The 17,407-nt window shown below is 46.7% G+C and overlaps 1 protein-coding gene across 2 annotated transcripts in view; it reads left to right on the top strand.

Moving 5' to 3' along the window:
• LRRC38 (leucine rich repeat containing 38) overlaps positions 1 to 17,407 on the top strand; it is a 65,090-nt gene that overhangs the window by 36,238 nt on the left and 11,445 nt on the right. For both annotated transcript variants that reach the window (XR_014052553.1, XM_081486182.1), the window contains exon 2: positions 5 to 95. Coding sequence is in view for 1 of the 2 variants with exons in the window: in XM_081486182.1 (XP_081342308.1) it covers positions 5 to 87 (83 nt within the window). In the remaining variant the exon portion in view is untranslated. The remainder of the gene's footprint in view (positions 1 to 4; positions 96 to 17,407) is intronic.

Below are 17,407 nucleotides of genomic sequence, written 5' to 3'. Positions count from 1 at the left end.
CCAGTGGTTCATTGTGGTCAGAAGACTCAGTTGTTTGCTCAAATACAAAAGCCCTGCAGAGTACAGAAGCCGGAGGTCATGTACTGAATGAACAGGTGAGTCGGGGAGAGGCTCCCTGGCTTGCTGGGTACCCATCAACCATCATTTCTGCCAGCTGCAACCCAGAGTTTTGGAAAGAACATGATTCTAGGGAAGAATAAGAGTTTTAAAGTATTGCCTTTTGAAACAGTCATCTCCTGGATATAAAGTTCCCCTGAAGCACTGGGGACACCATGGGGACCTAGGGACATCTATGGTCAAACCCAGGGAAACACACTGACCAGGAGCTTAGCTCAACTAAGGAAACACCTTTTGAGAAGTGATATTGCACAAACAGTAGGTGATGATTTAGTGCTCCCTGACTTGCTGTTGTGTCTCAAGATATTATTAGCAATAGTGATAATTCTGCATACCAGTTGAGGGCCTCCTCTGTACCAGGAATGTCCCTCTCTCAAGTCTCCACAAGCGTCATTTGGGTCTCAAATACTACCTCCTCAGAGCCACTTTCAACACACTGTCAACTACAAAGTGGCCCTTGCCATCTACCTCTACAAGGATTAAATCACGTGCTACCACAGCTGCTGATTTTCAATACCTCCTGAAAGGAGCTCAGGAAGGAGAGCAGAAATGAGGCACTCTGTGCTCTGGGGAAAACTGGCAGAACAGGTCTTCGGATAGTTATTTTCAGGATCTGATTTTATGAGCTCAGTTATTATATCTCCTCATGTCTGGAAAAGCACTTAAATTCTTCATGGTGATGACTGCTTCTCATGACTAGCAGAAAACTTGTGCAAAAAAATATGTGCTTCATTGCATGAACTCCCTCTTCACCAAAATCATACATATACTGACCTTCCCCCCTACCTTTTTGGAGCGGTTTCTCGGGGCTATCTGGATGCTGTCTCCTGGGCTATAGTCCTCATTTTGCTCCCAAGTAAAACTTGACTCACAATTCTCATGTTGTGCATTTTTTTAAGTCAACAACATTACCCTGTATTATTTTTTGCACAGCACATACTATGGTCTGAAATTATCCCACATATTTATTTACATGTTTATTGTCTACCTTTCTGGACTAAAGCATGAGCTCCACAAGGGCAGAACTCAGGCCCTTTGTGTCTGCAGCATTTGAACAGTAGTGGCACAACCAATATGCATATGGGGTGAAAGTGCAAGCAAATGAATTCCAGGCACCATTAACTATAAATTTTACAAACTTGAGTGCTACTAAAACACCTTGCAACTCCAGGAGTGAGCTGCTTGTTGTTCAGTTGCTAAGTCATGTCCGACTCTTTGCGATCCCATGGACTGCAGCACGCCAGGCTCCTCTGTCCTCCACTGCTTCCACAGTTTGCTCAAATTCATGTCCGCTGAGTTGGTGATACAATCTAGCCAGCTCACCCTCTGCCACCCGCTGCTCCTCCTCCCTTCAATCTTTCCCAGCATCAGGGTCTTTTCCAATGAGTTGGCTTTTCACATCAGATGGCCAAAGTGTTGGAGCTTCAGCTATAGCATCAGTCCTTCCAATGAATATTCAGGATTGATTTCCTTTAAGATTGACTGTTTTGACCTCCTTGCAGTCTAGGGACTCTCAAAAGTCTTCTCTAGCACCAGAATCCAAAAGCATCAATTCTTTGGCACTCAGCCTTCTTTATGGTCCAACTCTCACATCTGTACAAGACTAATTGAAAAAAGATGTGCCTTATAAAAGTTGAGAGTTATGTTTTATTCAGTGGGGATTTTTAGGACTTCAAGCTTGGGAGGCAGCATCTCAAGTAACCCTGAGAACTGCTCCAACGAAGTGAGGGGGTGAGCCAGATTATATAGGAGTTTTGTAAAAGAGCAAGTAGTCTGAATGTTAAATGATTATTTTAATTAAAAAAAGCCAGGTATCTCAAGTTAAGGAGTTTAGCGCTTTTCTATGTATGGGAAGATACAAGAGTCTGGCCTCACTGAAATCATTCCTTTGATATGAGTTCTCTTGGGGCTCACCAGCTCACCATTGGCTGTGGCTGCAATCAGTGATGACTGTGACGTCCTTTGTTTACTGATATGGCAGGAAATATTCCATTTCTCAATTTCATAGATGAGGAAACCAAGGCTCAGAGAAGGTGGTAGATTATAGGACACAACAGAGCCAGGAAAGATTTGTGGTTGTTGGACTCCAAAGCTATGCTCTTGGTTAAAAGTTTATGTGTATTGAGAGCATTCTCTGGGCTAGATGCTGGACCAAGACCTTTGTGCAACTCACCCCCATAAGGCAGTATATTCATCAGGGTTCTCCAGAGAAACAGAACCAATAGAATGCATGTGTGTGTGTGTGTGTGTGTGTGTGTGTGTGGTATAAATGTGAACAGATTTATTTTAAGGAATTGGCTTGTGTGATTGTGGAGACTAAGAAGTCCACATCTGAAGAAGGCTGGAGATCCAGGGAAGAGCTAGTGTATGTTCAAGTATAGCGTCATCTGCTGCACATCCCTTCTTACTTGGGGGAGGTCAGTGTTTTGTTCTATTAAGGCCTTCAACTTATATGACGAGGCCCACCCACGTTCTGGTGGGCAATCTGCTTTACTCAAAGTCCACTGATTGAAATGTTAATTTCATCTAAAAATACTCTCATAGAAACATCCAGAATAATGTTTGACCTCACGTCTGAGAACCAGGGTCCAGCCAACTTGACACATAAAATAAATCATCATAGTTAGGTACCATTGTCATCTCTCCTTTATGTATTCATTGCCTCTGTGTGGTCATTGAGAGATCAGATTTGGTCTTGTGAATAAATTACCTGGTTGGACATAGTTGATAAGTGATGGAGTAGGATTTGGCAAAGGATGCTGTGATCACTGCATACTCTCTCTCTACCTGCATTCCTGTCTCAGGTCAGCAGGAGCTGGCCTGGCAGGGACAGCACAGAGGGGCACAGTCCTAGAGGCTGTGTGCTGTACTTTAGGAAAAGCAGCCTGCATTTGCTGGGTGCACCCAGGATAAGTTTATTTTGAGCCTCAAATTCAATATCGCAGACCCATTTGTGAGAGTCAAAACCACCAAAATATCTTGTCTTACCACCTTGCTCTCCTTAAGATCTAATGACCAGAGGATTCCAGCAACATCACAGATGACTTCATCTTATTGTAAAGATAGTGGGAACCACAAGTACAGGACTTCCCTGGTGACTCAGCAGTAAAGAATCCACCTACCAGTGCAGGAGAGGCAGTTTCGATCCCTGTATTGGGAGGATTCCCTGGAGAAGGAAATGTAAACCACTCCAGTATTCTTGCCTGGTAAATCCCATGGACAGAGGAGCCAGGGTAAAGAATCTGAAGGACCAAGGGCATACATACATCCACCCAGAACCAGTGCCCTCTTCTAGCACATTCTCAAGACACCAAAATTCCCTGGACAAATGACTCCAAGCTTGGGGGTGGGGGTGGGGGGAAGAGGGGCGATGGACCCTTCCAAGCATTCTTCCTGCAGGGTGGACTGAAGGCCAGGCAGTGGATGTTGGTAGGGTGTACGAACAGAGGCTGGATGTGCAGGCTGGGGCATCCAGTATAGGTATACAAGACCCTAGGAGGTCAGGATGGAGCAGGGGCTGGGAAGAGAAAGGGAGAGGTCTTAGATGGCTCAGCTTTCCCCACATTCCCATATTCTGATGGAGTAGGATTTGGCAACAGGTGCTCTGACCAAATTTCCAAGAATTTAAGGATCATCATTTAAACATCTTCCAAGTCATTAAGAAGGTATTTTTGTCAAGATAGCTGGGTGGAATGTTGCCTTAGCAGTTTATCTTTCTTTATGACTTATGAATGTATGGGTATGGGTGTGTGGAGTATTATTTGTATTCTTGTCCAAGCTTCACAGATGTTACAGATAAGCCTGGGTACCACAGCAGAGACAAAAGGGCAGACACGCATCCTGGCCGTGGCCCTAGGACTGGACACCGCTTCTTCCCAAGGGCTTCCCAGGTGGCATTAGTGGTAAAGAATCTGCCTGCCAGGGCAGGAGACGCAAAAGATGTGGATTCTATCCCTGAGTCGGGAAGATCCCCTGGAGTAGGAAATGGGAACCCACTCCAGTATTCTTGCCTGGAGCATCCCATGGACAGAGGAGCCTGGCGGGCTAGAGTCCATGGGGTCACAAAGAGCTGGACACAACTGAGTGACTGAGCACATACGGCCCACGTGCTGCTGCTTCCTTATTTGGCTGGCCCACAGGAGCCTTTATACAGAAAGGCTAAAAGGCACACACACTGATTGCTATCACCAGTGATGGAGAGGTTTGTGTTGAATATTCATGTTTTCCCTTCCCTTCTCCATTGCTTCCCCTCTTCCTCTTCATCCTGAACCTCCCCCTCTGACTTCCCCTCCTCCTCTTCTTTCTCCTCCTCACACCAGTGTTACAGACCTAAACTCTAGGTATGTCAGTGGCTAGAGGTAGGTGGTTTTTCCACCTTTATTACATTTAACTGGACCCTGGAACACATCAAGACTCTGTTTCCTTAACATCCCACCACCACCAACTGAGCCAACCTCAGGCCCTGAGCCTTGGGCCTCTGCCATTAAAATTTTTTAAGTGATCTCTGGTGGCCTTGAAGATTAGTGATTTACTATTTGCAAATGGTGTGTTCTCACTGAAACTGCCCCAAGGCAGACATCTTCAGATTTTATCTTCCAGCAACCAACGAGGTAGCCTTATTCTTTAAGACTCCAGGCTAATAAACACACATCCAAACTTTACATAGTTTTCCACATCAAATAATTTTTAGAAATAAAAATAAGCAGGGTTCTCTGCTGTTTGCACACGTGATCCATTTTCTGAAAACATACCTTTCCAGGGAGTAAATGAGTTATTATATTTTGGCCTTGGGAAAAATACAACGTGCTTTTCTGGTGAAACCTCACACACATGCACAGGGCGGTTAGTCATGAACTCAGTTGCCCTCTGGAGAGCCTTTGGTGCCTGAGTTGGGAGTGTTTTTTCCAGTACAGACCCACCATCCCTATCCAAGCCTTTGATTATATATTCATAATCGGAATGAAGCAATCATATGTCAATCGGCCTCAAAAGGAGCCCTCAGGGGTGGAGGGTCAGCCTCCAGTGGAGCGAAGGCCTGTGCCCATATCTCATGCCTTGGGCTGTGCCAGGGACCCTCTGGGAGCCTCAAGTCCTCCCCTGTGAACAGAGAAACACTGACTTGTTGGCAGAATTGATGAGAAAGAACACAATGAAACAATGGGAAGGATGCCCCCCACCAAAGGTGGTCCCTTCCCTCCTTCTCCAGAATCCTTGGGCATCCATAGAAAAGGGTGCCATATCAAGAGATCAAGACCAGAGCTTGAATCCTAGCATCAGATAACAGGCCCCAAGAGCCAGCAGTCTGACAACCCCAGCGGGTAATCATAGGAGCTCAGTTCTCATTTCCGCATGTTGTAATCAATGCCCAGCCCTGCTGCCAGTGGCCTATCAAACCCAGCTGCATCTGGGGCTCGAGTCTGCATAAATGTCAGAGGCCACTTTTGCATGCATGTCCCTGGTGTCCACTCATCAGGAATACAAATGAGGCCACATCAATACTCAGACTATGTTGTCCTGGTGGATCCTGCCTACCTGACGGCAAATCAGCAAAAATACCCGAACCCTGCCCTACAGACACTACATATTTATGGGAATGGGGAGTCTCTCTCAGGCTTGAAAGCCAGCATGAACTGGCTTCCAGCAAGCATCCGTCGTTTCTGCTGAGGGTTCACGCTTGCCCTGGGCAGCATGGCCTCCACCAGCCATACTGTGGCTCCTTGGGGGACCCCTCTGTCGGCTTAAAAAATAGTCACAACCTAAAAATTTGAGAGTTATGTTTTATTTGGTGGGAATTTTTAGGACTTCTTATCTGGGAGGCAGCATCTCAAGTAACTCTGAGAGAAGTGCTCCAAAGAGGCAAGGGGAGGAGTCAGGTTATATAGAATTTTGCAACAAAGGGGAGGTAGTCTGAACATCAAAGGGAAAGTCGCTCAGTCATATCTGATTCTTTGTGATCCCATGGACTATACAGTCTATGAAATTTTCCAGGCCAGGATACTGGAGTGGGTAGCCTATTACTTCTCCAGAGGATCTTCCCAACCCAGGAATCGAATCAGGGTCTTCTGCATTGCAAGTAGATTCTTTATCAACTGAGCTATCAGGGAAGCCCATCGAATGTCAAAAGGTGATTATTAATTAAAGGAAACCAAGTATCTCAAGGAATTTAGGGCTTTTCTATGCATGGGAAGATGCAAGAGTCTGGGCTCACTGAAATCATTCCCTTCATATGCATCTCAGCTAAGGGGATAGTATCCTGTGTTTTTCACATCCTTATCTCCCTTGGGGCTCAGAGTAGGGAATGGCTGTAATCTGATGTCTGCTAGGTTGCAGATATTCTTCTCCTTTCTGAGTGCCCCTAGGGCTCACTGGCTCACACTGAAGGGCTGCAATAGCTGATGATGACTCTGACATCCTTTGTTTACTGATATGGCAGGAAATCACCTCCCCACACCATCCCTGCCCTGTCCAGGTGTATGATCTCAGACTGCCATTCCCTCACTCACATCCATGGGGTGTTTCCCACAGATGTGGGGACAACCACCCTCCATAGGGTTAGGTTAGATTAGACCCTAGGCCAGGCTTAGAACCAGACCCCTAAGAACTTCGCAATTTCCCCATCTCTCTGGCTTCCTCCCTCAGGTTTCCACTCCAGTTTATCAACAAGAGCAAATAGATCCCCTGGGCAGGGCTGCCCCTACCTGCAGCCATGGCAATCAGCCAGCTTCTGAGCCAGAGGTAGCTAGGGTGGGATGTGGATACAGACATCCTTCCTAATTGATGGGGGAGGCTGCAGGTTCTGCTGAGACGGGGGGGAGCCCTGGACTCTCCACACCCTGAGAGCTGCTTGGGAAGGCAAGAAATGCAGGGACAAGATATCCCTACCAGGGGGCTCTGAGTTGGCACTATGGAATTCTCTGTCCCCAGAGATGCTCCATATAAAGTCAGAGCCAGTGGGTCACCTTCACTAAGCACCAATCTTTGACCAGTTTGGCAGACGGGAGATCTCAATTGTCACATGAACAGGGGAAAACGCACAGTCTCCCATCTGAAGAGGTTCACACCATGTGGTCTACCTTAAGGGAGTCCAAGAGAGGGAGTAGGCAGGAGCAGGCTGGGGTTCATGCCAGCTTATTGCACTTGACCTACAACCACTGAAATGGTCCTAACAGAGTATTTGGAAGAAGTATTGTTGGAGTATTGAAACAGCAGAGTAATAAAACTTACTCGTATATGAGTACCAGGGTGTTCACACTCCACCTGAGTACTGGGAGGGTAACCAGCAGGCCCTCAGATTGTATGATGTTGCAGTGAGTAGTCCTGGATTTTGCTGACTGCTCCCCTCCCCCACCACCGTCCTCATCACTCACTCCTTTCAGCCCCTGAGCACACCTTCAATCAAGGGCGCTCCCCTCAGCCCAGAATGCTCTTCCTCTAGACCTCTGCTTCTCCATGGCATTTAAGCCTCAGCTCAAAGGTCAGCATCTCAAAAAGGTCTTTCTGCCTATCCCAGCTGAAGAAAACCTCACCTGTCACCCTCTAATGCCTTGTCACCCTTGAGAAAAGCAATATTTCCTGCCATATCAGTAAATAAAGGATGTCAAAATCATCAGCAGTTGAACCAGTGAGCCCTGAGGGCACTCAGGGAGGAAAAGAATACTTGCTATCTTGCAGCCATTCCCTGCAGCCTAAGGTGAGCCCTGAGGAAACTCAGGATGTGAAAATGCAGTCTACCGGTCCCAGATAACTATGGGGCTTATCAAAGGAACAGTTTCGGTGAGTTTAGACTCTTGCATCTTCCTATACACAATTCAGTTCACTTGCTCAGTCATGTCCGACTCTTTGCGACCCTGTGGACTGCAGCAGGCCAGGCTTCCCTGTCCATCACCAACTCCCAGAGCTTACTCAAACTCATGTCCATCGATTCGGTGATGCCAACCAACTATCTCATCCTCTGTCATCCCCTTCTCCTCCTGCCTTCAATCTTTCCCAGCATCAGGGCCTTTTCCAATGAGTCGGTTCTTCGCACCCACCCACCTTATCCATCTACTTCACAGATATTTGTCAGATTTCTGCCAAGCCCTGGGCCTACAAGGCAAGCAAGGACCTTGCTCTTGCCATTAACAATTCAGAGAGGAGGAAATGGTACACAAGCAAGCAAAACCGAGAAGCCCACACGAGTGTGGTGAAGAGAATGAAACAGAGTATAGCCTTAAAAAATATTCACAACCTCAAAGTTGAGAATTATGTTTTATTTGGTGGGAATTTTTAGGACTGGGAAGCTGCATCTCAAGTAACCCTGAGAGAATTGCTCCAAAGAGGCAAGGGGGAGCATCCAGGCTCTATAGAAGCTTTGCAACAACTGTAGTCTGAATATCAAAAGATTATTAAGTAAATGAAAACCAGATATCTCAAGTTAAGGAATTTAGTGCTTTTTACATATAGGACAGGGACTGCTTCCCAGGCTGGAAGTCCTCCCTGAATTGTTAACGGCAAGAGCAAGGTCCTTCCTTGCCTTGTAGGTCCAGGGCTTGGCAGAAATCTGATAAATATCTGTGAAGTAGATGGATAAGGTGGGTGGGGGGATGGATAGATAAATGGGTGGGTGAATGGATGGGTGAGTAAGTGAGCAGATGAATGGATGAGTGGGTGGACTGATGAATGGGTGGATGGATAGATGAGTGGATGGAAAATTTTCCACCCTTTCAAAGACTTGAAAGCCACACATAACGTGTGAGGAATATAATCAAGGAAGGATTCGTAAGATACACTGAGTACATTAAAAGAAAGTGTTTCTTCACCTTGCAGAGGGCACAGTTCTGAGCCTTGGGCTGCAGTAATGTCAGGAGCCACTTGTGGTGTTTCCTTCTTTAGCAGTTGCCCGTCTTTGTTGCAGCTTGAAGCCTTCCCCTCTGCTCTTTGTGGGCTGCTGATTACAGATGCAAACCCCTGGACCTTGCACCCTGCCTTTCGTCTGAGAGCCAGGAGAACAAGCCCTCCTTGGATCACCATGTCCTGTGGGTGGGGGCAGCGACTGACTCTTTTTCACTTTGGGTCCCCCTCCCTCGTGTTCTCCTCTCCTTGGCATACCTAGCCTTGGCATCGGTAGCTTGGTATCGAAAGATTTCCTTTCATGACCATATGACCCTAATTACTTCCTTAATTACTTGGACAGATTCCCCTGCAAAAAAGCCTTAAACCCAGGGGTGGAAGGAAAAGGGGATGCTCGTCACCTGTCCTTGTCCACCACCTGCCTCTAGAGGGAGGAGGCTATGTGGCATTTAGGTTATTTAATTTTCTGGAGATTTGCTCTCAATGGAGGTCAGTCTGTCACTCTGATCAGAGTTCCCTCTAATGCTTTTTCTCTCACTAATCCTGCATCTTCTAAAGTGCTTGATTGCTTGTTGGAGGGAAACAAGTGTGAAGGGAGGGGAGAGCTGATGCAATGTGCAATTAACTGGCTCAGTAATTTCTGATCCCTATTTTTACTCCCATGTCCAGGGAAAGGCCAGGTTGGGACAGAAGTCCAAGTGGGGCATTAAAAGCCTGCAGCTTGCAAGCCCCTCAAGCCACCATCTGACTCATTGTCAACCACAACCCCTCTCTAGTTCTAAGGAGAGTGTAACAAGCTCCCAGGTTGCCTGGCTTTGTACTTTCCCCTCATTTCCCTCCATTTGTTCTGCTCAAATCCTCCTTGTCTTAGATGCTTCTTACTTCAGATTCACTCACTCATTCATTTATTCAACATTTGTTAAATGTATCCCCTGGGCCAGGCACTGGACGTATAATAACACAAGACAAACAGGTTCTCATCACCTGCATTTTTCCATCAGAGAAAACAAGTCAAACAAGTGATGCACAATAATGTGATGACTTATGCTGGGGAGTGCTGGGGCCTGGGAGCCCCGGAGCAGGGCCAGCTCAGGGTGAGCGGTCAGGAAAAGGTCCTGTCAGCTACAGATTGGCACTTACCATGGGCTTCCCTGGTGGCTCAGCTGGTAAAGAATCCACCCGCAATGCGGGAGACCTGGGTTCGATCCCTGGGTTGGGGAGATCCCCTGGAGAAGGGAATGGCTACCCACTCCAGTATTCTGGCCTGGAGAATTCCATGGATTGGGTCCGCAAAGAGTCAGACATGACTGAGTGACTTTCACTTTCACTTTTTATCTACCTTCACAAGAATCAAATCATGTGTTGCTGCAGCTTCTGACTTTCAACCTCTCTGAAAGGAGTTCAGAGTGGAAAGCAGAAATGAAGCATTCTATGCTGGTTGGGTCTGACTGGGTCTTCAGATAGTTAGATCTTTTCAGGAGCTGATTTTATGAGCCCAATTCTTGTATCTCCTCATATCTAGAAAAGCACTAAAATCCTTCATGGTGATGACTCCTTCTCGTGACTAGCAAAAACCTTCTGCAAAAAATATGTATGTGCTCGAGTTAATGTATTCCCCTTTCATCAAAATCACATGTATACTGACCTCCCCCCGCCCCCCGCGCTCCACCCCCGCCCCGCCACATCTTTGGAGTAGTTTCTCAGAGCCATCTCAGAGCTCCTGGGCTGCAGTCCTCATTTTGCCCCAAATAAAACTGATCTTTCAATTTTCACATTGTACTTTTTTTTTTTTTAAGTCAACAGGCCCCTGGTGAGAACTAAAGACTCTGTCCAAACACCTGCAACTGGGAGAGGACCAAACCCTAGCAGGGTTTCTAGGAGCTTAAGGCCTTGTCCTTCGGAAGATCCCAACCCCCATCAAATGCCTGCTTGGGCACCTCCAGGCTGCCAAGAGAATTCACTGCTGTTCTAGCCAACACCTGACATTGATCCAAACTTCTGTTTCTTAGTGATCTATTAAAAAGTACTTACCATTGTGAATCTTTCCCCTGTCCCCTTGAGATATATACATATCTCCTACATCTCAGAGGTGCCTTCTTTGGGCCTAAGGACCATCCCCTTGAGAAGTCATCATCAGGAAGATAGGGCTCCTCTCCCTTCTCTTCTCTCCCAGTCTCTCTGGAAGGATGAAACCCTGACCTCCACATGCCAGCTAGTAGGCACAGCTGCCCTAACTGCATGGGCACTGACCAACCCACTGACCCATTGCGATTCTTGGCTTCTCTGACTGTACTGAGCCCCTGCACCACCCACCCCACCCCCAGCTGCTCCTTCAATCCACCTGGAACATGCCCCACCTCCTCTGCACGATGGAAATGGAGCTCTGCCCTTTGCTCACTGTCGGCAGCGACTGAATAAAATCTGTTTTCACCACTTTCACTCACTTCCACTTCCAGTGCCAATGTGTTTATCATTGACACTGTTGGAAGGACATTTTATCTGAAGCTGGAAAGTTGAGCAGTAGTTAGCCAGGCTAAGTGGGTGGGTCTGGGACCAGGAGGTAGGTGGGGGGCGGGGGAGGGATAAAGCAGAGAATAAGGGAGAAACCAAAAGAGCATTGAGAGACTGGCAGTGGAAAGCGACATGAGGTCTTTGGTTCCTGCCAGCACACAGCCACTCAAGACCTTTGTGGGCACAGCCTAGCCATCCATCCATGGTGAGAGACTCAGACACTAGCTGAAGTTTCTTCTACATCCATCCAGCTTTCTTCCCTCTGCCCAGCCAGCTCTTCCCAGCTGGCACTCAGCCTGCCCTGTCAAATCCCCGATGGGCTAGTTCAGGGCAGCCCAGCCCTCTCTGGGCACCAAGAGGATGCTGCTGCCTCTTGGCTTCTTTTTTCCCCCCCATTAAAAAGATCAAGAGGGACTTCTCTGGGAGTCCAGTGGCTAAGACTCCAGCTCCCAAAGCAGGGGCTCGCATTTGATCCCTGGTCAGGGAACTTAATCCCACATGCTGCAACTAAGAGTTCGAATGCCCCAACTGTGGTAAAAGATCCTGCATGGCACAGAATGATAGAAGATCTCAAGTGCGGCAACTAAGACCCAGCGCAGCCACATAAATAAATAAATATTTTTTAAAAAAAACTTTGAAAAAAATCAAGATATAATTCACATACCATGAAGTCTAGCTTTATAAAGTGGGACAGTGGTTTTAGTATATTTACAAGGTGGTACAACCATAGCTGGGGTTTCCCTGGCAGTTCAGCGGTAAAGAATCCACCTGCAATGCAGGGGATTCAAGAGACTCAGGTTCAATCCCTGGGTTGGGAAGATCCCCTTGAGGAGGGCATAGCAACCTACTCCAGTATTCTTGCCTGGAGAATCCCCATGGACTGAGGAGTCTGGCGGGCTACAGTCCACAGGGTCGCAAAGAGTCAGACACCACTGAAGCGACTGAGCATGGACGCACAACCATCCCTGCTGTCTAACTGCAGAACATTTCATCATCAGGAAGAGAAACCCCATACCTGTTAGCAGTCACTTCCCATTTCCCCTTCCTCTGGCCCTTGCAACCTTTAATCTGCTTTCTGTGTCTGAGGGATTGCCTCATCTGACACTTCATATGTGTGGAATCATACAACATGTGGCCTTTGGTGTCTGGCTTCTTTCACTTAGCAAAATGCTTTCAAGTTTCATCCATATTGTTGGTCTCCAACATTTTTTGGCACCAGGGGTCAGTTTAATGGAAGACAATTTTTCCATGGACTGGAATTGGGGGGTGGTTTTGGTTTCACCCACTGCTCATCTCCTGCTATGCAGTTTGATTCCTAACAGGCCATGGACCCATACTGGTCCATGGCCTGGGGGTTGGGGACCCCTGATTCATGTGGTATCATGGATCAGTATCAGTACTTCCTTTTCATGGCTAATATTCCATTGTGTGGGCATACCAAATTTTGTTTATCTATTCATCTGTTGATGGACATCTGGGTTGTTTCTGCTTTTTAGCTACCGTGAGTAATGCTGCTATGAACACTCATGTATGTATGGCTTCTTATGTGTGTGTGTGCTAAAGTGCTTTAGTGTTCAACTCTTTGTGACCCTATGGACTGTAGTCCACCAGGTTCCTCTGTCCTTGGTATTCTCTAGGCAGGAATACTGGAGTGGGTGCCATGCCCTCCTCCAGGGAAACTTCCTGACCCAGGGATCAAACCCGAATCTCTTATCTCCTGCATTGGCAGGTGGATTCTTTACCATTAGTGCCACCTGGAAAACCCATGGCTTTTTATGGACATATGTTTTTGATTTTTTTGGGTATAGATATGGAAATATCTATAGGGGTATAGATAATGGAATTGCTAGATCACCTGGTAACTCAGCTTAACTTTTTGAGGAACTGCCAGACTGTTTTCCAAAGCAACCACACCATTTTCCATCCTACAGTCAATGGACAAGGGTTCTAACCTCTCCATATATTCACTTGCTATTGTCTGTCTTTTTTTTTTTTTTAAATACAGTTGATTTTCAGTGTTGTGCCAGTCTCTGCTGTATAGCAAAGTAACTCAATTATACATATATAGACATTCTTGTTTATTTTCTTTTCCATTATGCTTTATCACAGGATATTGACTATAGTTCCCTGAGCTATACAGTAGGACCTTGTTGTTAATCCATCCTATATTTAATAGTGTACATTTGCTAACCCCAAATTCCCAGGCTTTCCCTCCTCCACCCCCTCCCCCTTGGCAACCGCAAGTCTGTTCTCTATATCTGTGAGTCTATTTCTGCTTCAGAGATAGGTTCATCAGGCATTTGTCTTTCTCTGACCTACTTCACTTAGTATGATACGTGATTTATTAGAATAAGATGCTTGTGAGGTTTACAAGCAGGCCAGTGAGAAATGCTATGCCATGAGAACTTACTGGACTACAGATTTGCAATCAAAAGAACAGTGGGGAAGGGGAGAAGTATTTCCTTGTCTTTCTTGAGTAGACATACTTCCACCTTCAACTCCTCCTCCAGGTTGAGAGGGGAGTCTTCTTGTCCCTACATGATCAAGCTAGGTCCACAAATCATTGTTTTTTAAGTTTGCTGAGAGCATGTCCTAGGGATCATTAACTTACTGAGCCCACTGGGCAGGATGTGGGTCTCGTGCCACCGTTGTTTTATTGTTTGGGGGCATGTCTTGTGCTTCAGCTGCATGGTTTTGCTGCTGATTAAGCCTGCTTGATTTTGTGGTTAAGCAAACCTGCTTTTCCAAGTAATCATTAACTTACAAGGGTCTCCTATATTTTTTTCCTACTTATAATCCCCAAGTGGGATTAACTGTTTAATCACCTACTTTGTCCCTTTATTCTGTACCTATCACCAGCTGGCTTCCCGGGTGTCTCAGTGATTAATAATCCACCTACCAATGCAGAAGACACAGGTTCAATCCCTGGGTTGGAAAGATCTCTGGAGAAGGAAATGGTAACCCACTCCACTATTCTTGCCTGGAAAATTCCAATGACAGAGGATTGTGGTGGGCTATATTCTCTGGGATCACAAAAGAGTCAGATGCAACTGATTGACTGAGCTCACGCACACACGCGTGCACACACACACACACACAGTGAGATTAACTATTTAATCACCTACTTTGTTCCTTTATTCTGTCCCTATCAGCTGCAGCATTTCTGTCCTCACTGTCACACCTGACTTTGGGAACAGAGTCCATACTCTCAAAGGGAGGTCAGCACCCTGAAAGTGGAAAGAAAGAAAAGCGCTCAGAACACCTGCTCTGACCTGACAGGGTGGAGTGGATTGTTTCCAGAAGAGCAGGCCTCAGGGCCAGAAGCAAGGAAACCATCCAGCACCCGCAGGGCCGTCCTTCCCTGCCTCTCTGCTCTCACCAGATGGCAGAGCTTCTTGCTAGAATGTGGCTCCAACTGCAGGAATTGGAGTAAATGCTCGTTCTAATTCACCATCCCTGCTAGAAAGGTGTACACTTTCCTCCCAAAAGAGCAGTTGAGTCCTTTGGCAAAAGGAGATTCTCCATTGTCAACTGGAAAAAAAAAAGCACAACCTAAAAGATGAGAATTATATTTTATTCGGTAGATTTACTGAGGACTATAGCCCAGGACAGCCTCTCAGGTAACTCTGAGAGACTGTTCCAAAGAGGTAAGGGAGGAGCCAGGCATATAGGATTTTTTTCAGAAAAAACCAGGCTGGAACATTAAAAGATTACTGTTAATTAAAGAAAACCAGATGTCTCAAGTTAATACATTTAGCACTTTTCTGTGAAGGATGCAAGAGTCTGGGCTGATTGAGATTATTCCTTTGATATGCACCTTGACTATCTAGAGCCAATGTCCTGTTTTTCTCCATCCTGAATCCTTTCAGGGTGCACTGTTGGGGCGGCCTCAGAGGCTAGTGGCTTGATGGCCTCAACATATTTTGATTACTGAAATGGCAGGTGACCCTCTTCGTCTACAGCAACATTGCAGTGGGTTGGGGAGAGGCACGTGCTGTGGCCTCCCTACAGGCAGTTTGGAGTTAGACATGTCCGTCCTTACATTCTTTCTGGGGCTTTGCCTAGCAGCTGTATCCTCCTCTGGTACTTACAGTTGTGCTGTTGAAGGCACCACCCCGGAGTCACACAGCCCTCCCCTCAGGGGTATGCTGGAACAAGGGCTCATGGGAAAAAGTCCCGACGTGTGTAGCATTTGCCAATTCCCCAGTGTAAATATTCACCCCTTGACAATGTCAAGCTCCCAATGTGATGCCACTGAACTTGGGAGTTAGAAAGAGGTGTGCAGTTGGTCTCACCAGCTGGCAGGATTTGGCACTAGTACATCACTGTTCTCCTTCCTAGGGTCCCACATGCTAAGGGCCAGTGACTGATGGGGAGGAGGTAGTCAAGGGTAAAAAAAAGCCCCCCCTCCTTCGACTCATGTGGGAAGGGTTCTGGGAAGGGCAACAGGTTGTGCTCAGGGCTCCCTGTGGATGTGACCCCGCTAAACTTCTGAAACCAGTCTTGGGTTCCTTCCCCTTCCTCTTCCACTTCCCTCTGTCCCTTACTGGTTTCTTCCGTCAACTTAAAAATAGTCATGACCTAAAAGTTGAGAGTTATGTTTTATTTGGTGGGAGTTTTTAGGACTTCAAGCCCGGTCATCTCTAGTGACCCTGAGAAAACTGCTCCCAGGAGGAAAGGGGAGGAGCCAGGTAATACAGAGTTTTTGCAACAAAGGGCAAGTAGTCTGAATGTCAAAAGTTTTTTTGTAAATTAAAGGAAACCAGATCACCCAAATTAAGGAATTTAGTGCTTTTCCATGTATGGAAAGATGCAAGAGTCTGGGCTCACTGAAATCATTTCTTTAACACGCACCTCAGCTATCTAGGGCAGGTATCCTGTGTTTTCATATCCTGAGTTTCCTCAGGGCTCAGCGTGGGGAGTGGCTGCAGTCTGATGGCTGCTAGATGTCAGGGGTTCTTCCACATCCTTGGTTCCCCCAGGGCTCAATGGGAGGGCTGCAATCGCTGATGACTGTCATATCCTTGTTTACAGATACAGCAGGAAATATTTCATTTCTCACTTCCCAGGGCTCTCACTTTATAAGTCACAGGCCCACAGACCCTGGTCTCAGGCTTGGCTTCTAGGGGCCCCAACCCATGACAAGCAGCTTTGTCAAGCGGTGGCCCTCCCCTGACCAGCCTTTGTCCTAAAGTTGGCCGGAAGGTCTCTCCCGCCTTGTCACCCTCCGCATGCCTGTTTCTGAGAGTGGAGGGATGGAGGGCATGACCATTCCTGACATTTGTGGGTAGGTCACCATAGCCCTGTGCTAGGAAGCAGGAAATCTGGATCCTGCCTCCACTGCTGACTCCTTTGCAGTGAAAAGGAAAAAAGAGGAATGAGGTTTTGTTTTTTTCTTTCCTTTTCCTAGAGAACCAAGAAAATAGAGAACAGTGAATAGGCTGGAGAAGAAACATAAATGGGCCTGGAAGAGCTAATTACTCATTGTTTGCTGTTGTTTATTCGCTGAGTCACATCTGACTCTTTTGCGACCCCATGGACTATAGCCCACCAGGCTCCTCAGCCCATAGGATTTCCCAGGCAGCCCACTTCCTTCTCCAGGGGATCATCTTCACCCAGGGATCAAACTTGAGTCTTCTGTATTGGCAGGTGGATTCTTTACCACTGAGCCACCATAAAGGGGCCTGAGAGAGCTAATTACTCCTAGTTTTAACTGTCCCTAATCTGTAGTTTGTAACTAGGTTTGCTTTTCCCAAAGTTAACCTGACACTCTGTAAACTACATCCTACACCTATTGCCCCCTAACTCTGCATGAGTTATATCCTGCATCTATTATCCTTTAACTCTATGCTAATTACATCCTGTACTTGATATTTACTTTCCCTGCACTCTCTTGTAGAAAATCACCCCTTATAGCTGTTTGCATTTCAGAGAGAAGGCCACAGGCCAA

This window comes from Giraffa tippelskirchi, chromosome 5, assembly GCF_054371585.1.
Source record: "Giraffa tippelskirchi isolate mGirTip1 chromosome 5, T2T-mGirTip1v1.2.pri, whole genome shotgun sequence".
NCBI lineage: Eukaryota > Metazoa > Chordata > Mammalia > Artiodactyla > Giraffidae > Giraffa > Giraffa tippelskirchi.
This window is presented reverse-complemented; position numbering and strand designations above follow the sequence as displayed.